Source organism: Squalius cephalus (assembly GCF_949319135.1).
Source record: "Squalius cephalus genome assembly, chromosome: 16".
NCBI lineage: Eukaryota > Metazoa > Chordata > Actinopteri > Cypriniformes > Leuciscidae > Squalius > Squalius cephalus.
In genome coordinates this window covers 7,761,930-7,784,099 of record NC_137137.1, presented here as the reverse complement: position 1 = coordinate 7,784,099, position 22,170 = coordinate 7,761,930, and the positions used below count along the sequence as shown (strand labels likewise).

General features: G+C 36.5%; 2 protein-coding genes across 3 annotated transcripts in view; both read left to right on the top strand.

The window, feature by feature from the left end:
- LOC307173824 (low-density lipoprotein receptor-related protein 8-like) overlaps positions 1-10,408 on the top strand; it is a 23,619-nt gene extending 13,211 nt beyond the window's left edge. Inside the window, exons 8-13 of the mRNA XM_079897308.1 lie at positions 619-758; positions 976-1,120; positions 3,221-3,331; positions 4,527-4,601; positions 8,895-9,049; positions 10,268-10,408. Coding sequence (XP_079753434.1) covers positions 619-758; positions 976-1,120; positions 3,221-3,331; positions 4,527-4,601; positions 8,895-9,049; positions 10,268-10,294 — 653 coding nt within the window. The 3' untranslated portion in view covers positions 10,295-10,408. The remainder of the gene's footprint in view (positions 1-618; positions 759-975; positions 1,121-3,220; positions 3,332-4,526; positions 4,602-8,894; positions 9,050-10,267) is intronic.
- b3gnt3.4 (UDP-GlcNAc:betaGal beta-1,3-N-acetylglucosaminyltransferase 3, tandem duplicate 4) lies at positions 10,289-22,170 on the top strand. 2 transcript variants are annotated; one of them, XM_079897337.1, is made up of 2 exons: positions 10,289-10,390; positions 20,161-22,170. In XM_079897337.1, exons 1-2 carry the CDS (start codon positions 10,291-10,293, stop codon positions 21,321-21,323), a joined length of 1,263 nt encoding a protein of 420 aa, XP_079753463.1. In that variant the 5' UTR covers positions 10,289-10,290; the 3' UTR covers positions 21,324-22,170. The 2 variants fall into 2 exon arrangements, with proteins under 2 accessions (XP_079753463.1, XP_079753464.1); XM_079897338.1 differs by lacking the exon at positions 10,289-10,390 and adding an exon at positions 17,104-17,223.

The window sequence follows — 22,170 nt, the reverse complement described above, 5'->3', positions numbered from 1 at the left end:
CAATAAACTTTATTAAACTCATCAGTATATGTTTGATCATCATTCAGACAGCAGACTTGTAGGCTAGTATAAATAAATAATGGATACATACAAGCAGATGACAAATACGTTATAATAACCGTAATTAAACTACTAAACTATAGGCTACCTGTTTCATCTCTATACAGCACTCTGACTCTGTAGGCATTATTGTCCGACTCTAAATGAACACCGTTACTGAGAGTTTCTGATATTATCATCAGATTGAGCGCAAGCTCGTGAGGCTCCGCCCCCTGGGTCGTCCAGCAGCAGCTTATTTGCATTTAAAGGGCACACACTAAAACAGAGCGTTTTTCTGAGCCCCAAAAAATGACAATTTAAACATGCTGTAAAAAATGATCTGTTGGGTATTTTGAGCTGAAACTTCACATACACACTCTGGGGACATCAGAGACTTATTTTACATCTTGTGAAAAGGGGCATAATACGGGACCTTTAAACTAATCCATTAATCAAACAAGAACTAGATAAGAGTTAGAAAACAAGATAGGAGTTTGATAAAAGATTAACTGTCATCTATTCTGGTCAAGTTAAAGTTAATAATAAGCTGATAGATATAATCTTTCTTTCCTCATTAAGATATCCCTCGTGGTCTGCTGTACTGGGCAGACTCAGGTCTGCGCACAATATCAAGGGTTGCATTTGATGGACAACATAGAAAGATGGTTGTAGAGTCTAATGGTTATCTGGATCAACCATTTGGACTGGCCGTATTTGAGGTACATAACACATTGCATGCAATTTCACTACAAATGTCCACAGTTGATTTTATAACGGCAACAAAATGAAAACACACCCGTGACACTCTATAATGTTTTATATTATCCATATTCACATATTATGTGTTTTGATTTTTATGGAAATATTAATATTATAAAATGTATAATGGCATTGATAATGGAGTAGGACTGAATTTCTGATGTATATGCCCTGCAGAGTCGAGTGTACTGGAGTGACCAATTTACCAAATCCATCTGCAGTGCAGACAAGCACAACGGCAATATGCTCCAGGTGTCTCAGAGACTCGGGTCCGTTACACCCGCTGGGCTGGTCATCCTTCAGCCACTGTTACAGCCTGCAGGTAGACAATCTTTACACTGTTAGTGGCCAAAAGTGATGTCCGGCCTAGAAAAATGTATATATTCAGATTCTTCACCTTTTGTTTAGATAACATTAAAAATGTTTTTAAGATTTTGTAAGTATATTGCATAGTTGTGCTTGGGGTTAATTGTTTTATATGTGATAATGCAATGAAACATGCCAACTTGTGCGGATATAGTTTTTGGCCAGGCTGTCAAACAAAGAAATTATGAAATTGTAAATAAAATACTTTAATCTAGTGTTACATACACGTTACAACACGTACATACAAGCATGCACTACTAGTGGTAACAGTTTCCAATAAGATTTCATTTGTTAAGTAAGGGATAATGTAGAGCGAGGCGGTTGTTATAGCGAATACAACCCCGACAGGCTGATCAGGAACCCGACGCGAAGCGCACCCCTGGACAGCAAACACAGGGAGATTAAATAGGGAGGCAAACAAAAGAGGGTAACGAGGAAGGCAATAACAACCGCCTCGTTCTACATTATCCCGCTTATTACATGGCTACCTACCAAATAAATGAATAATTTGACACAAAATATTGATTTAGAAAGGAGTTTATTGATTTAAAAACGATTGTATTGCTTCCGCTAAAGAAAATAGTCTGTTCTGTCTCTACGGTTAGAATCCTGCGTCCATAGCAACGCTCTGTTTTCATGGCAACGGTGTCTTATACTTCGCAGCGGCCTGTTATGTAAGGGTTAATGCCCGACAAGGTGTCCATTGTCAGGTATTAATGGACGACGGTTGCCTCCGCCGAAGTCCATTAATACCTGACAATGGACACCTCGAAGGGCATTAACCCGCTTATACCATGGTCACTTGCCAAATAACACATTTTTAAAACATTAGTTTATATTTTAATTAGTTTTACAATCGAAATCTAAAGTTTTTACAAACAATAACTTGGTTTCCCTGGTTACGCCTGACGGTTTATTTAGCAACCGGAGACGGAGATATTTATAGTCCGCTCAGCTCGTAGAACCCTTCAGTTTACTGCCTGTTGCTATGGTTACTCACAGCTGATGTAGCCAGCGCATTTATTTATTAATTTCGAACGGTAAACAGTCAGTTTCACCAGAACTCCTTTACTAGGTGTCCTCTATCACTTTTTAATGGACACCCTGCAGCCAATCAGAATTGAGTATTCACCCAGACCATGGTATAACAAGAAATAACAGACCGCATTCTACATTAGAATTCAACCAAGTCATGTAATAACATGAAATAACAATGAACAATACTTGTACATCATTTATAAATCTTAATGTAAATTTAAACTTTTACTAATACATTTTTAAGATTAAGTTCTATCTGTTACCATCAGTTAAAGGTTCATGATCATGTTAGTTCACAGTGCATCAAAGGGTTAGTTCACCCATAAATAAAAATGCTGTCATCAATTACGCTCCCTTATGTTGTTCCAAACCTGTTTGAGTTTCTGTTGTACACAAAAGAAGATATCTTTAAGAATGTTGGTAACAGTTGACAGTTGACAGTTGACATATATGATGAATTAAAATCTTAGGGTGAACTAACCCTTTGATGCACTGTGAACAAACATGAACACATAACAAATGCTGTAAAAATATGTTGCTCATTGTTAGTTCATGTTAACAAATGAGTCCTTTATTATAAAGTGTTACTTTGCAGGTTATAAGTTTGAAAACATTTTAAATAAAAGTCTGAATTTATGTATTCCATTATCTTAAAAATGCCAACCTCAAATGACACATATGAACTTATTCAGTAGTGTTTAAAAAAAGCATCCCAGGATGCATTTCACAACTTTAGTTTCATAGAGAACGTATAGAGTATGCAGATTTGTGTACGATTTTGGTCACTAAAGAATTCTTACTTCCATTTAGTTTTGATGACTTTCATTCTGAAATGTGACAAATAGTAATAAAACAAAATGAGTTCATTACAACAAATTCAAAAGAATTTGTGGTTTTTCGCATTAGCTACAAAACCAAAACATGCTTTGAATTTACTGACATCTCTAATATAGAAATTCAATATTTTTCAATGTGTTGATGTGTTTGTACCTGTGTGTTTGCACATATGCAACTTCAGGTCATGCTGTATGTGGTATCTCTGGAGAGGTTTGTTTGTCAGTCTGCGTCGCAGATCTCTTCTCTAAAAAACCTCAGTTCATTTGCTCTGACCCACAACAGACTAACTTTGGTACGTGAGTATTTGTGTCTGTGTACATTAGTGGTAAACTTCATAATCCCAGGTTCTTCTTAGTTACTGAGTGGGGTACAATTTACTGTTTAGTAGACCATATCTTGCTTATTTTGCTCTTTTGTTAGGTAAGCACCTGCTATGTCAAACACAATGTTCTGGTAACATTTAATGCTGTAGATGCTTAACCCACAAGTTAGGCTAACCCTAACCGTAAAGTGACATGTACTTTCCGAAATGCTGCATTTAATTTGTCGTCATACCTTTGCTGTGAAAACCACTTCTGCCTTTTTTTTCTTTCTTTTTTTTTTCTTTTTTTTTGCAACCGTGTCTTGTGTGCATTTAATTTTGTACAAGCCTTGTTTATTTGTTATGCTTTAAACTACTGGCTCTAACCTGTGATTTTAAAAACTGACTTTAAATGTTTTAAAATGATGACAAAATGCATGGATCTGATAAAATACTGAATGATTAACATGGCATACGCTGAAAAGGACAATACCGGTATATAATCTGGTTTCTAATAGTTAATTTGTTAGATATTTTTTTAATCAATTATCTACAGTTTTCTGCAATGCCCTCCAGATCTCGTGAAGCACTACAATGCACTGGGAGAACCAAATAAGAGGGACAGAGACAAGATGACTAGATACTCAGTTGATTCTCAGTTGGAAAATGGAGGATATTCTTATCAGTACATAAACAGGATACCATCCTTTGACTTCTGTTAGTTGTGTACACACCTAACCAATTACTGGAAAAGGGTCTCATACAAAAGCAAAACTTGAGATCAGAAGCAGGATGACTGAGACTAATTTAGTTTTATGTAGCAGAATTGTGAAGGGTATAACTTTTCTTTTTCTTTTTTACTATGCCTTTTTTTTTTCTCAAGTCAGTTTTATTTATATAGCACTATTCACAACACGCATTGTTTTAAATGAGCTTAACAGGCATCCATGGTGTTAATGTTTATAATGTCTGAACACGTTAGTGTCCGCATTTAGCAGTTCAGATTTTGCAATTTGCCTGGCTTCAACTTCTAAGTGGTAAATACATTTGTGGCACATGACAGTAGAATTTGATTGAATGCACAGCCTTCAGTGTCAAGAACAAAAAGAGAAAGTGTTTCTTCCTTCCTCTTAGATTTCTTCCCCTTGCTTTTAGTTTGATTTTCTTTTTTACTTTCCATTTTCAGACAAGGATCTATTGCGGTCAGGAACAGGAACCCCACTTCCTGATTCAGCATTTTCATGGATTCTGTCTTTGTCTGGTTGGTTCAACTTCTCTGTTGCAATCTTAAAGGGGCCCTATCATGCTTTTTTATGAAGTCTTGATTTTGTTTTTGGGGTGTACTAGAATATGCTTTCACGCGTGATTGTCCAAAAAACACATTATTTTTTACATATTTTACATTATTACAGCGCCTCTCTCCCCAGTCTGTCTCGAACGCTCCATGTAGTTCCTGTTTCGATGAAGCTGAAATATGAAATGTGCTGTGATTGGTTAGCTGGCTCAGTTGGTTGTGTTTGGCAATGCTTCGTGCATTTTCAGGAAATGTAACTTCCCTTACCATAACGGACTTTCATCTGCTCAGGTGTAAATATTAAAGGAATAGTTCACTTCAATATGAAATCATTTACTGAGGGTGTCAAGTTGTTTTAAACCTGTATGAATTTCTTCTGCTGAACACAAAGGAAGATATTTTGAAGAATGTCGGTAACCAAACAGTTGATGGACCCCATTGACTTGCATAGTATTTCTTTTCCTATAAGGAAGTTAATGGGGCACATCACTGTCTGGTTACCGACATTCTTCAAAATATCTTTTATGTTCAGCAGAAGAAATTCATACAGGTTTGAAACAACTTGAGGGTGAGTAAATGATAATGGAATTTTCATATCTTTAAGGATGGTGTCAATTTCAAACCAATTCAAGCCTGATTCAGACATAAGAATGTTAACAAAAAAGAGGATCATGCAGAACAGATTTCATGCACAGACTTTGCAAGCACGGATTTCACAGGACGTTTCAGAGTGGTGTGTTTTTTGTTTTTTTATTTTATTGTCTTATACATTTTAGATACAATGTTATACACCATTTAATAATGATATTTGTTGGAAAATTATGGTAATACAAACAGTAATCGATCACAAAACCATGGTTAATTTTTCTAAGGGGTGGTGAACAGCCTTATAAAAGTGCAAGCTTACAAAAGCTACGGTTAACACTATATCAGCACTAATGTTGGCTAGCAGGCGAGCAGAGCCAAACAGCTTTGCCCTTTTGTTTACATCGTACTAACAACATAAAACTTATAATTGTAATTGTTAATAGAAAATGCAACTAATAAGACATACTTACAAGTGATCCAGACAGATTGTCCTGATAAAATGAAAACTGCTCCATTTCAGGAGAAGCTTTTATGCGTAGCCTGCATTGTACTCTCTTGGGTTCTGGAAGCTGTGCTCCGTAAAATCTGATAAACGTTGGGATTATAGAGCTGGTAAGTCCCGCCCATCCGTAAAACCCCAAGTGGACCTCTAGGTTGAAAAATCGTCAATGCAAGTGAATGGGAGAAAATAATTATTTTCTGATCCCGTTTGAATTGTGCCATGAATGTGAACATATGTTGTCTGTGAATTTTTTTATATAATTTTTCATGTTACGAGTTTGACAGTATATTGTATGATTCTTTGGCTAGCAGTTGTGGAAAAGACATCACGAGAAAGATTACATGTCGCCTATGTAACGTCACCCCATAACACATTTCCCTCCACAATCATGTCAAATCACGGTGCTAATGCTGCGATAATCTATGGAGACAGATCGAGATGCCTGTGTGTTTTGTACCTTAATGTCAACATTCAAACCAAATCGGCTGTTCTTTCTTCAGATTCGCGTCGAAAGCAGCGAAGAGTTGTAGTCCACAAAGTGCTCTCACACAAAGTCTAACCGTATCAAAATTCTACCCGCTAAATTGTAGCATTCTTTACACGAAAAATTATATTAAAAATTCACAGACAACATATGTTCACATTCATGGCAAAATTCAAACGGGACCAGAAAATAATTATTTTCTCCCATTCACTTGCATTGACGATTTTTCAACCTAGTGGGGTTAGCGGAAGGGGCGGGACTTACCAGCTCTATAATGTTCAGGAACAGTGTTTAAAATAAATTAACCATAACCAATTCGTCAGCTTTAGAAAAAAAGCATCTCTTTGACATAGCAGCAGTAGTCCAGGCAAAGTAACTCATTTTGGAGCCAAAAATTGAACTAATTGTAAAAGAATTTTTTTCAGCTTAGATCATTTCTATGAGGTGTCCAGAACAACATACTAAAAGTCCTAAGAAATCCTAGTTGAGGAAATATGTTAAATTCTCTTCAATCCGAGATGTGTGCCAATAAGGCCAGGCAACAATACACCCCAATGGGGCTATTTTTCCTTTACTCCTATCAAAATAAAACTTTACACAATGAAAGTACCCATGAAAAGTAAAAAAAAATTGTATTACAAGTTTCCTTTTGAAAATGAATTTGAATATGCAAATGAGCTATACACTAATCGAATATAGGCTACCCAAAATACATCCGCATAGGCTTAATTTCTTCCTTTACTCCTACCACAATAAAACTTTACACAATGAAAGTCTACAAGAAAAGTAAAACATTTTGTATTAGAAGTTTCTTTGAAAATGAATTTGAATATGCAAATGAGCAATATACTAATCGAATATGCCCAAAATACACCCTAATGGACTTATTTTTTCCTTTACTCCTATCACAATCAAACCTCACACAGTGAAAGTATACATGAAAAGTAACATTTTTGTTTTACAAGTTTCTTTGAAAAATCTATTTTAAATATGCAAATGAGCTCATCACTAGGCCTAATTGACTTATGGCCAAGAAACCATAAAGTCACAAGTAGAAAAAACAGGGGCCAAATAACTAACACATTCATGTCCATTCAGTAAGTTAATATGCATAAACACGATAAATCTGAAGTCACTTGCCACACTTACCTGGGTCACTTGCCACAAAAAGACATATATTGACCTTAAGAATTGATTGCACAATCTTGCCTCCGGTTGCTTTCTTTTTTCTTTGTCTTTTTTTTTTGCGAACAAGCCTTACCTAATGACATTCCCCCACAGATAACATCAGAAGAAAGTCAGAATAGCCATCTTAGTCATTAGTAATGTGGTGAGATAAATGTTTGGGCTGGTAGATTTACAAATGATTGGTATTGTTGGTAAGATTACGAGATTACAGGCAGAAGTCATTCTTACCAACTAAACGATTCACTCTCACACAGAAGACAGATGAAAAACCAAATAGACACACTTTCCAGACATTCCAGCTCTTTAGAATAATTTTGCCAGACACCAAAACTGCTTCTCTTTTTGTAGTTAGCAAGTATTTCAGACCAGACGGGCCACACATCAGACTTCCACCGTTTGTAAAGTAGCTTTGCAGTGTTATGAGAAGCTAGCAACAGCTATATCTAGGTTAGTTAAAGAAAAACTAAAAAAAAGACCCTGAAGACTATACCGGCGGGGGTTATACCCCTGGCAGGTACTACCAAGCCAGGCAGTTTTCAGGTTAGAGGCCAGTCTAAAAGCACCATTGCCATCACCCATTGGCAGTAGGATGATTGGATGAAGATTGTGCTGATGTATTTGTCATACATATGAATGGTGTTTCTGCCTATGCAAATTAGAACATATTCAATAAGTGTGGTGCTCATGTGCATATTCAAATTCATTTCAAAAGAAACTTGTAATACAAAAAAAGTTACTTTTCATGTATACTTTTACTATGTAAAGTTTTATTGTGGTAAAGGAAAAATATTTGCCTATTTGGGTGTATTTTGGGCATATTCGATTAGTGTATAGCTCATTTGCATATTAAAATTCATTTTCAAAGAAACTTGTAATACAAAAAATGTTACTTTTCATGGGTACTTTCATTGCGTAAAGTTTCATTTTGATAGGTGTAAAGGAAAAATAGCCCCATTGGGGTGTATTGTTGCCTGGCCTTATTGGCACACATCTCGGATTGATGAGAATTTAACATATTTCCTCAACTAGGATTTCTTAGGACTTTTAGTATGTTGTTCTGGACACCTCATAGAAATGATCTAAGCTGCAAAAAATTATTTTAAAATTGGTCTGTCGTTAAACGCAACTTTGCCTGGACTACAGCTCAACCAGGCCTCGTCACCTTTTTTTTTTTTGCTTATTCCATGGGCAGGGATTATTTAAAAGAGTAACATTTAACTTGAGTAACTGAGTAACTTCATAAAGCCCGGAAAACCCACATTGTAGTTCTTGGAAAGTGGATTCTGTTAAATAAAATTCTGGATTCTGTCTTCCTTCTGAAGTGGACTTTGAGCCTTGTAACCTTACAGATCATTTTTATGCTCAAACAGCAACATTACACACTAACTAAAAAAGTGAAAAAGCATAAGAGGACCCCTTTAATGCATTCATGATTTTTTTTGAGAAATGTCTGGACTGATGTTCCCTTGATAACCTTTATTTGTTCTTTGTCTGTTAGTCATCATCAGTTTGCTGTTGGTGGGGGTGGTGCTATGGTGGCAGCGGTCTGAATTCTGTGCCTCTCGTTCTCTTTCTCTTCTTGGAGATGTGACTCTTAAAGAATCCCAGGATCCTCTTCTGTTATCCAAGCTACCTGTGGTACACGAGCATAAAGTAAGAGCCACAATTAGAAACAATTAGAAACAAAAAAAAGAATTCATTCAAAATGGAATGACCATGAATTGAAATGAATGTATTGCAATTAAAGGGCCGGGCGATAAGCAATATCAATAAAATGTATGTCGATAACGATGATAAGCTCTAGACATTTTTTTCTCAATATGGATTAATAATCTGACAGCCTATCACACAGCAGAAATAAACGCGACAACAGCTAGTCAGTGCATGTTGCTAATAAGTGATTTCTGCGTGTCTATCCGTGAATGAACGGCACATGGTTTTGTCTAATACACAAACTCAAAGTGGTGCTCACTGCAGAGTCAAATGACGTCCAGCTCCACCTCTCTGTGGAGGGATAGAGTTGTGTAGGGTTAGGGTGTAGTTGGATATTGCAGTTCCACCCATAAGGCCCGAATTACATTCGCTCCTCCTCACTGGATGTCTAGCTAGACTTAAGCTCCACCCATTTGCTCTGCAGTGAGCTGCCTCTCCAAACTCACACATGTGACACTCACTCAATATATGAGGATATGAACTTCTTTTCCTGAGTTGCTTTGCGAGTCACTTCGCAAACTTTTCGCCCTTTCATTTGAGAAATACTACTGTCAAATACACTCTGAAACTAAAACTAAAACGGAAAGATCTTCACAACTACCATCAAATTAAAAGTTTGGTTTAACTTTAAGAAATTATGACGGAAATGTATCTCTACTGTATACTAAAATGTACTTCTCAAAGTAATAATAGTTATTTAAGGAATATCATATTTTTTTATCCATGTCTTTAATTTATACAATTCTGATTGTGACAAAAAATAAAAATGCAATGTTTTGTAAATTATTATATTGTCATTTGATAACATTTTAAAAGCTTGATAAAATTGTATTTGTATTAAATCATAAAACACAATTAATGGTAAATGGATATCATGATAAATATTGATATAGTATGATATGGAAAAAATATTGTGATATTTTTGGCCATATCGCCCAACCCTAATTATAATACTTCATCAGTGAATGCATTAAGGAAACAAGTTATTTAATTTTGATGTCTATTGTCTCCCAATGATTCAGTTATTTTGTTTCTGTTGTGTTCTTTATAACATGATTATTTCAAATAGCAGCTGCTAAATGATGTGTGCACTGTTTTGTATATTTCCTGTTCAAATTTTGCTTATCTGCATAGATAACATGTTGCTTGTGTGTTCAGGATGGCACACAGAACGGTTCAACATGATGACAGTATTTTCCTGTAATGGAAACCGCACACTTCCTGTGGTAGAGATCACAGCGCCCAGGCAGGAAGTTGGATTCCATGATAACATTCTGCTTGGTGACCCCAAAATGCTCTTACATCTTTTCCAAATGTCTATTTGTGATTGATAATCATATAGAACACCAGTCAAACTGAATTTGAACTCAGTGTAATGTATAAAAATACACTATCTTCACTGTATCAGACTTTTTAGTCCTTTAACTTATGTGTGTATCACTGCAAAATATGACGGTGAGAGTTTTCGGAGCTCCATGTCAGTAATTAACTGATCATGTAGTGACACAACAGATCTGTGAGTTATTACGTGACGTTTATTAGTTTTGAACTTGTTTTAAGATGTTCTGTTTAGTGTATACTGCTGTAATTTGTGAAGGGAATAATCTCCATTCACCATTTAGGTTGACAATCTCTGTCTTGCCTTTGTCATGTGCGCATAGAGACAAAATCAGTTAGGAAAAGATTTTATTTTAAAATTCACTGATGCCGGAAATGCCTTAGATTATAGTTGTTATATTTATTATGCGAGGAGGAAAACATTTTTTTTTTTTTTTTCTATTTATTTTTTGGTTTGGCTCACTTCCTGTTTTCTTTTTAGTTAGTGTTAAAAAGAGGTTTAGTTCTTCTGATTATATATATATATATATATAGTAAAGTTTGAAAAAAAGTGGTTTGAATGCTTTTAATGACCCATGGTATCGTCATATGTTGGGCTTGGTGAAATAAATTATATGGGCTGGAAATTGTACTTTTGCAATATTTTTTTTAACCTGTAACCTATTTTCTTTTTTTTTTTCTTCTTTTTTAAATGAGATGGCGGTAATCTCAGCTGTGTATTGGAGAAAGTGGTCAACCTGGATCTTCGTAAATCATTCAAATAGATTTGCCATCATCGAGGGCAAATTTCAAATGGCAATTCTTGCAGAAATACAGGGTGACTGTGAAAGATTGTTGAATCCCTTCACACGCCCTTTAATAAGCTTGTTAAGCTTTTTATGGTCTTTTTACGGTTGTTAAGCTTTTTATGGTCATGTGTTCCTGGGGGTCCAGTCCATGAGCAGTTACTTAATTTAAACAAAACATTTGTTACGTTTTCAGGTTTGTTTTTACCTAACATTGCATAAAAAGACCATACAGAGATGGTTGAAATAAGTTTGAATTAAAGAGGTAATATTTGCCAGATTTGTTGTCACAATCTTTGCTCAGTTGGAGACTGTGATCAAGCCACCCCAGTGGCTTTAGTTTAGGGCAACTGTGCATGACGGGCAATATGCATTTAAAGCCGGTAAATGGAAAGACTATGTCAAAGTCATGTAAGATAGACACACAAAATAGACACACATACACAGAGGCATAGTGGGATCTACGAAGCAGTTGGGAACGATAAAGCCAGAAAACTTAACCCTCTATGGTACACAATATGATATCAGTGAGGAAAAAATTGTTTGTTATGTTTTTCCTGCTTAAAAATGGACACTATAACAATATCAATAAACATTATCATAATTTTTTTTATTTATTTATTAATTAAAAGTTTGTTGCCTCAAGGCAACATTGTACCACAATGGACAAATTTAAACATTTGACATTTTCATGAAGAAAAAATGTATATATTTATTAAAAACATCAATTTCTTTAACTAAACACTTGAACAAACATATTTATCAAGTTTTTAATGAATTACACATTTCATATTTAATAAAAAGTAACATTTATTATCCAGCTGTTGCCCTCAGGCAACATTGTACCATCGTGGAACACAAGTACTACAAACCATCATATCATCAAGTTATCATATCAAAACATTACAATCTGTGTTGTTTCAAGGTAAAACATTAACAATCACCATAACCTTATCCTAATATGAACCTCATCCAAACTCTGCTGTCTCTCCAGTAGAGGAGCCAGGCCTCAACAACAGCAAGATCAAACATATGGAAGACCTCCCTGGCCGACCTAATGACCCGCGTGGTGTCGCGATTACCCACTATAGTGGCCAAATGTCCCGTTGACCCCCCTGACCGGTCCCAAGCCATGCCCCCATCCCACGAACCAAATATTTGTCCGATTACCCACTATAGTGGCCAAATGTCCCCTCGACCCCTTAGAGAGCATTGATCAATTAAATTTTATTACGTTTTTTATTACGATTATCCAAGACCCCCAGAAGTAGTGCCGTCTTCATCCTCAGTTTGGCGCCACTCGCCCCTGTCCCACTAACCCACTATTTGTCCGATTGCCCACTATAGTGGCCAAATGTCCCATCGACCCCCGCTGACCAATCACAAGCCACGCCCCCCGTCCCACGAACCCACTATTTGTCCGATTATCCACTATAGTGGCCAAATGTCCCGTTGACCCCCCTGACCGGTCCCAAGCCATGCCCCCGTCCCACGGACCCACTATTTGTCCGATTACCCACTATAGTGGCCAAATGTCCCCTCGACCCCCGCTGACCACTCACAAGCCACGCCCTCGTCCCACGAACCAACTATTTGTCCGATTACCCACTATAGTGGCCAAATGTCCCGTTGACCCCCCTGACCGGTCCCAAGCCATGCCCCCATCCCACGAACCAAATATTTGTCCGATTACCCACTATAGTGGCCAAATGTCCCCTCGACCCCCGCTGACCACTCACAAGCCACGCCCCCATCCCACGAAACAACTTTGTCCGATTGCCCACTATAGTGGCCAAATGGCCCGTTGACCCCTCTGACCGGTCCCAAGCCATGCCCCCGTCCCACGAACCCACTATTTGTCCGATTACCCACTATAGTGGCCAAATGACTAGTCGGCCCCCGCCGACCACTCACAAGCCACGCCCTCGTCCCACAAACCCACTATTTGTCCGATTTCCCACTATAGTGGCCAAATGTCCTGTCGAACCATGCTGAGTTTTCAGTTTGCAAAAATGCAAATACATTTAGATAATTCAAACTTCTTTCCTTACAAATAAAATATACTTTCAAGTATTCAAACCTAGTGCCTGGTATGGCTTTATATGATTCCATTATGGTACAATGTTGCCTCGAGGCAACATGCAGTTTTATGTAATTTCCTATGAAACATTTGATGATATATAATGTAAAGTTTTTGAAAATACTTCTTTACTTACCAATGAAGGTGACTCAGATTTTTTGTAACTGATTATCTGGACATAAATTAGTGAAAAATGCCCGTTTCAGTGGAGAAAATATGGAGCCATGTGACATGTGCACGTGTGCTGAAAGATGGACCAAAATGGACCCCTGTGGGTCATGTGGCCACTCTTTTGCATTTTCATCGGTTAGTATTTGAGTTCCCCTCCCCTTAGAGAGCATTGATCAATTAAATTTTATTACGTTTTTATTATAAAAAAGCTAAAATAGACTATGTTGCCTGGAGGCAACACCGTACCATAGAGGGTTAACATTTAAAAAAAAAATGTTTCTCTAAAATTGACATAGTTGTTTTAGATCATATATATATGATCACCTCCTGCTGTCATATATATTATATAATATATAATATATATATGATATATATAATATAATATTATATATATATATATATATAACATTTACATTTAGTCATTTAACAGACGCTTTTATCCAAAGCGACTTACAAATTAGGACTAAAATAAGCGAGTCATCGTGAAGAGGCAAAAACAATGCAAGAAGTGTTCAAAATACAAAGTGCAGGCATTGCTCAGAGTAGTAGCATAAGCCAGACAAGGGAGGATTAAAGGAAAAGGACCTTTTTTTTTTTTTTTTTTTAAGAGGTTAAGTGCTCACAGAAGAGATGAGTTTTCAGCTGTCTTTTGAATGTTGTCAGGGATTCTGCATTCGGATGAGGGTGGGGAGATCATTCCACCAGCATGGAACCGTGAATGAGAATGTTCTGGAGAGTGATTTTTTTTTTACTCTCTATGATGGTATCACGAGACGTCGCTCATTGAATGATCGTAGGCTTCTGGTAGGGATGTAGACTCGTAGGAGCGAGTGAAAGTTGGAGGGAGCTGAGCCTGTGGTAGATCTGTAAGCAAGCGTCAATGCCTTGAACTTGATGCGAACAGCGAGTGGTAGCCAGTGCAGAGATGAACAGAGGAGTGACGTGCATGGGCCCTTTTGGGCTCGCTGAAGACGAGACGAGCAGCAGCGTTCTGAATCATTTGTAGAGGTTTAGTTGCACATGATGGAAGTCCAGCCAGAAGAGCATTGGAGTAGTCAAGCCTAGATATTACCAGGGCCTGGACGAGAAGTTGTGTTGCATGCTCAGTTAGGAAAGGCCTGATCTTCCTGATGTTGTGCAGTGCAAACCTGCATGATCGAGTTGTCTTTGAAATGTGGTCTGTGAAGGTCAGCTGGTCATCAAATATTACTCCAAGATTTCTGACCGACCTTGATGGGGTGATTGATGATGAATCTAGCTGGATGGTGAAGTCGTGCTGTAGAGACGGATTGGCAGGGAGGACGAGAAGCTCAGTCTTTGCCAGGTTGAGCGGCAGGTGATGTTCCTTCATCCATGCTGAGATGTCCGCCAGACAGCTTGAGATCCATGCAGCTACTGTTGGATCATCTGGTTGAAATGAGAGGAAGAGCTGTGTGTCATCAGCATAGCAATGGTAAAAGAAACCATGTGGCTGTATGATGTGTCCCAGTGATGTGGTGTAAATGGAGAAGAGGAGGGGTCCAAGAACTGAACCCTGAGGAACCCCTGTGGTCAGTTGTTGTGCTTTGGATACCTTGCCTCTCCATGCGACCTTGAAGGATCACCTGTGAGAAGACTTGAACCAGTGGAGAGGAGTACCTGTGATGCCCAGAGATGAGAGGGTGGACAGAAGGATCTGATGATTCACAGTGTCGAAGGCAGCAGACAGATCCAGGAGAATGAGAACTGAAGAATTGGAAGCAGCTTTTGTGGTCCGTAGGGCTTCTGTAACCGACAGTAATGCAGTCTCAGTTGAAGTCCCTTTCTTAAAGCCAGATTGGCTGACATCCAGCTGGTTGAAAGCAACTCGTTCAAATGTTTCGCAATGGTAGTAGAGAGACAGGTCTGTAATTCTCTACAAGTGATGTGTTTAATGTTGTTTTTTTAAGCAGTGGAGTTACCCGAGCCTGCTTGAATGCAGTAGGGAAAATGCCAGTATGGCATATACCATACTTTGTTTACATATATATATATATATATATATATATATATATATATATATGCTATTTAAATTGTTATCAGTCTGAACATTGTGGAATGTGCTCTGAATCACTGTAAAGTCACGATGAAATCAAAGTAGAGAGATAGATCTTTTCTTCTGTGTTGTGACATGAATATGAGTTTAACAGATTATCAAAAAAGAAAAACATGTGGGGTGGAGATTTGGCTCTGCATCGGTTGTGTATTAAATTTTAAGATGTGGAAGTTGCACTCACAAATAAAGGCAGATGAATGCAAGTTTGCAGGGAAGGGTTTAATTGGACCAAATGATTGGAGAAATCTAGCATACGTCATCAGAGAGAAGTCTCATTTTCACAGTTTACATAGCCTATAGCCACTCCAAAATGAGTATGTGATGCAAACATGTTAAAGATTAGCAGACAGGCAGGCAATTTATTACGTAATGAGCTGTTCCCATACAAAGGCAGCTCATCAAGTCTACTGAAGCATCTCCTGTTTGATTTTCAATTTACTGTCTCACTTTTAGGGCCCTTTAAGGAAGTCTATTGCTCAAATCTTAATGCACATCCTCTTTGTGTAACTTAACTTGCATTCAGTTTAATATATTCAGATTTTCCCAAGTTCCACATGTTCCTGAATCAACAGGATTGTTGTTCCAGGACCAATATTACATGCTGAATTTACTGAAATAACTTTATTGGAGTTTGTTTTACTGTCCTTGAGCTAATACATATATATTTTATTATACTTTTTCAAAGTATTTTATTACACGTTAGTACACGATGCACAGAAATTAAACGAGTAATAAAAACTCAGTGAGTGTTTTAGCGCAATTTTCTGACGTCATGGGATCACAACACTAAGAGATAGTAAATCTTTTTATGTTTTTTTTTTTTTTTTTTTTTTTTTTTTTTTTGTGTGTGCGTTCCCGAGATTAGACCTTCCTTAACATAATGCCGAAAACCCGAAGTCTCTAGGTGGTCTGGTTGAGGAGGAGATAGAAGTGCAAGATTGGTGCGCACAGACAGAACAGAAATCATGAGTTAACAATCGCAATTTTGTCCGTAGGAAAATTGCGCTAAAAAGTGTGTGTGTGTGTGTGTGTGTGTGTGTGTGTGTGTGTGTGTGTGTGTGTGTGTGTGTGTGTCTGTTTGTGCGCGTGTGTTTATGTCTATGTTTCTTGGAATAACAACATAGTTTATATTATATTATATCGGCCTATAATAGGCTAATAATATAAATAATATTTGCAAAAACTGTCCGAAATGTGTGCTGCTTTGTTAGTCTCAGAAGAAATCAAATAATTTGTAAAAAAAAAAAAAAAAAAAAAAAAATTTAATAACAAAACTGTTTATATTATGGTATGATTCTTGCATGTAGCCTATATGTTAAATGGAAAGAAACCGTTTTGCAATTAAATTTAAATATACATATACATATTATTATTATTATTATTATTATTATTATCATTATTATTATATATATATATTTTTTTTTTTACAAATGATTAACCACTGAGATGGCTTCCTTGATGGTGTTGGTGGGCATCATGCTGTCTTGGTAGCCAGCACACCAGGTTTTGAGACACTTTCCTCTAGAGACAGCAGTCCCACAGAGGCTCCTGTTTATTTCCTCGTTAGGAGGAGAGAGTTTGAGCTACAGGGTGGGGATGTTTTTTGAAATGAACAAATAGGCTTAGCCTACTTGTTTAGACGGTTTCCGAAGAAGTTAACGATCAGGTAAGATACATATGGTTTCTATCTGCTTCGTTTAGGTGATTAAACTATTTACTCCCCCTTTGTTTGGATCGTTGCCGTTAGAAAATGTATGAAGGCTATTCTTAATTTTACGGTATGATTCTCGTATGTAGGCTATTGTGTGTGTCTAATTGAACGAAACAGTTTTGTAAATGAGAGGAAAAAACTACGGTTGCCTTTATATTGACATTAATAGACCAAAAAAGAATACTAATAACGTTTTAATAGAATCTGGACACTGAAGTGCAACAACTTTGTTTTTTTTTTAAACTTCCTCCTTTACGATTTTACCTCTGCAATCCATTGCTTTTCAAACTACTCTACATTAATGCTGTAATGCTGATTAGGCTATGTGTTGTATAGCCTACAGTTAAATAATTGATCTACCCTAAAATGATAATTCTGGAAAGCTTTCTTTAATCATTATTTACAGTTAGCTGGAAGATGGGAGTTTACTTTAAAAATGCATTTCCGTGCAAATGATTGATTAAGTTCGTAATTCAAATAGGCTACCTAAAAATGAAGATGTTATTTAAATGTAGACTTTTCGCCAAAATAGTGTAGTTAAACAGAAGGAGAATGGTGGATTTTCCACACTTACACAGCTCTCTGGAATGCGTTATTCTGATTTTCAGATCGATAGAAATGATTTATACCTTTTAAAAAAAAAAACATAAATTTAAACCCAATTAACCTTCCGTGTTTATCTGTTGTCAATATGACCAGTTGCATAAACAGAGCCACAATGTTAAGCCTGTCTTAATATCGCAGGGGCGATTCTAGGATTTCAATATTAGGGGGAGGGGGAGGGGGAGGGGTGGTCAGCCACTTATTATAAAAAATAATAATAATTTAATAGTTATTGTTTGTATACTAGGTATAGGCATGGACAATACAGTAGGTTCTATACTAAGTACACATCAAGTCAATCCTTGAATATTTAATTAATTTCTAATTATTTTAAATAACAAAGAACTTACAAAATTGTCTAGATTGGTAATATGTGGGTAAAATATATTTTTTATATTTATATTACATATTTTTCAAATATTTAAATATTTTAAAAAATTGTTTTAAACGCTAATATTTTTTAACTACATTTCTGCACTAAAATTTTAAAGAAGGTCTACATTTATTATTTTCATTTATTAAGATAACATGGAAAATCTGCCATGCTTTAGTGGAGGATTTCTGTAGAAAATAAACACTTTTAACATGAACATGATGTGACTTTACCACTATAACCAGTAGATGACTGCAAAGGACCACTCATTAGCTCATTTGCCGTTTCCACTCCCTTTTATAGTTCTTTTCGCGTGTTTTGCTTTTGGATTTATTATAAAATTACTATTATAACATATTTTTGCAAATTTATTGCACTGAAGTATAAAGTATAGCAAGAGTAGAAAAAGTCACAAAGTCTCAGGCCATTTAGATAAAAGTTTCATAAAACAAATAAATAAATAAATAAATAAGCCCAGATTTCACAGTGGATAGGAAACCATCTTGAATTGCTCCCGCATGATATTATGTAAACTGCATTTATAACAAAGAACTCCACAGATGTAGATGTCAACAATCTATCAATAAATGCACACCACACATGTTGTCCTTTGCTTCTGATGCTGCTGCATGCGGATCGAAGAACACGCTGAATAACGCAGACTAAAATACGTGGATGAGCTGAAGCCTGCCACCGGTTTCCTACGAGTTTTATGAAGTTATCTTTTAATATAAACTTTTAATGTTGTAAACTGGAAATGCTGAGGTTCTCCTGTGTGCTATTGTTTCCTTGTGTAGTGCAGTGCATTTTTATTGTTGAGTTTTTCAACATTCCTCAAACCAAAGGTCTGCATGCAATTGAATATGAGACACATGATCAACTCCAGCAATTTTGTTGCCAAGAATTTAAGGACATTGATGTGTGATCTGAAAAAAACTCTCATGTTGTTTTAAACCTGACTTGAACTCGAATTACAGTTAGAGTCAAAGTTGAAGTTCAATCAGTTGACAGAGAGTTTACTGAAAACAAAGTTCTCAACACTTCCATATAGGCCTAGAAAAATGAGTAAGAGGATCCAGCCTTGAACTAGAGCTTAGGATAGAGAAACATAGTATTTATAGTCATATGGATAATCAGTTGATGCCTTTCCCACAAGTTTTGAATATGTTAACAGTACAGAAAATTGTATCCGACCATGGTATTCTGTTCTTTCGGCAAATTAGTTCATTTAAAGTCATTATCTTTGACACATTGAGGCTGATTTTTTGTCAGGACTTCACTGCAACAGAACATAAAAACTACATCCACATAGGGCACAGACCACTGATACAACTTCTACACTGTGACAAATTGTGCTACAAATACCAAAAACAACAACAACAACAACAACAAGTATGCATATGCGTTGTTGACATTAGACACAGTTGTCTTTTACATGTCTCATACAGCTGTCATGAGAAGAGCAGAATAAAATGAATAAGAATAAAGTTCAAAATAAAAAATCTCTTTCTACAGAATATAACTTGTAACTGTAATGATTTTCAATTCATGATATAATAAAAATGGGAATGTTAATCCAACCCCCTTCAGTAGAACACAATATATTATTCCAAACAACAAGCAAAAAAATATTACAAATTATATAATCATAGTAATAATGTATATATGTATATATATATATATATATATATATATATATATATATATATATATATATATATATATATATATATACATACACAACCCCCCAATAAAATATCTTCTGAGTAAATTACAGAATTTTTAGCTGAACTATCCCTTTCATTAATTCAGTTTCATGGACAGCCTCGAATTAATATTTTGTAATTAGGTCTGAAAAATCCTTGTTGAAAGAACTTTTGTGTTCATACTGTGAATTGTCTTTTTTTCCTAAACAGGTGCGAAGATGAGAAAGAAAAACACAGAAACAATAGCATTAATTCTCACAGGTGTTGTGTGTCTCTTCATTATTATGAACAAAAACGACACTGAAGACGACGTGATATCAAATAGCAAAGACACATATGAGATGCTCCGTCATCAAATCCATTTGCCCAGATCCAAAACTCCCCAGCCTTTGTCTTCACGTTGTCAGCAGAATATGTCGGCTTATACTGTGACTGGATTTTCTACTCTGCCAGGTCATATCCAAGATTTCCTGCTTTACAGACACTGTAGGAATTTTCCCATGCTGCTCGACCTGCCTAATAAGTGTGGCGGACCCCTGAACTCTGCAGATGTCTTCCTTCTGCTGGTCATCAAGAGTTCTCCAGAAAACTACGAGCGGCGAGAAGTCCTGCGGAAAACATGGGCTAAGGAACGACTGCACAAAGGTGTGTGGATCCGTAGAGTCTTCATAATCGGAACAACTAAAACTGGCTTCGAGAAGCGCAGGTTGAATAAGCTATTGAAGCTGGAGAACAGTGAGAACGAGGATATTTTACAGTGGGACTTCAATGATTCATTCTTTAACCTCACACTGAAGCAGATCCTTTTCTTAGAGTGGATGGAAAGATGGTGCCCACAGGCTAGATTTCTCTTAAACGGGGACGATGACATTTTTGCCAATACGTTTAACATGGTTGAGTATCTTCAAGGTCAAGAGGACAATGATGGAAGTAAACATCTCTTTACCGGGCACCTCATCCAGAACGTAGGGCCTATTAGACACTCTTCAAGTAAATACTTTGTCCCGGTGCAGGTTCAGGAGTCTGAGAGCTATCCTCCTTACTGTGGTGGAGGAGGCTTTCTTCTCTCAGGCTTCACGGCCAGAACAATCTACAACATGTCTCACTCTATAATTCTACTGCCCATTGATGATGTTTACATGGGAATGTGTTTGGAAAAGGCTGGCCTCAAACCTACATCCCACTTTGGTGTAAGAACCGCTGGTCTGCATGTCCCAGCTGAGAACGTTGACAAATTTCACCCTTGCTATTACAGAGAAATCCTTTTAGTCCACAGATTTCTGCCGAACATGATTTTTGTGATGTGGGATGAAATACAAAACCCACATTTGCAATGTGGAAAGACAAATTCCTCTCTTCAGGGAAGCCTGTAAACAAAAGAACAGGGTGTGTGGTTCATTTTAAAGGGAAACATAATAGCTTGCTGGAATTGATGTAATCAATTTTGTTTTTAATCAATGAATTAACTTTTTTTCTACACCATGTTTTACCATGTCAATTCTCAAGAAAATTATTTGGTGTATTGTATTGCAATTTAACGGAAATGAAAAGGGTGGTTTATTCCTTTCTCAGCAGAAGAACTTGTAGTCTTTATGGTTTTTATTCTCTTTTAAATAATTAGAGAGTGCTTATGGAGATAGAAATCTGTATCTTTCCCTTTTTAAATCAAATTTTATCAGGATAGTTAATTAAGTGTAATATGAAGTGGAATTCACTTGCACACAGTCTATGCATTAAATGATTGCTGCAAAAGCAAATTAAGGTTTTTACACCTCTGAATGTTTTAATACAGTGCTGTACTGTAACAAAGTAGAGCAGGATAGAATCTTTCCATCATTTCAGTTCTTTTGAATCAAAGCAGTTCGCAAATTCAGATGGTTCATCTGAATTATTCATTTCACGAATCACGAATCTGAATCGCAAGATTCTCTGGACCACATGCAAGTCTTTTTAAAGAGAAGTGTCTGTTCAAGTAAGCTTTAATGTGTGTTTTCAAATTATAAATAGGACATAAATTATTTTTATAGGCTAAGTTTTGACTTGTGATAAAGTTTGTTAATTTGACAACTCTCCTGTTCTCTAGAAATGTTTGTATTAATAAAAGGCAAATACCAACTTCAAAGGTCAAATAGTTATAAAATGCTGTATCATTTGCATTTTTTTTTTTTTTTGTGTGTACACAGTAAAAAACGTTGGGTTATTTGTTTAACCCAACATTTT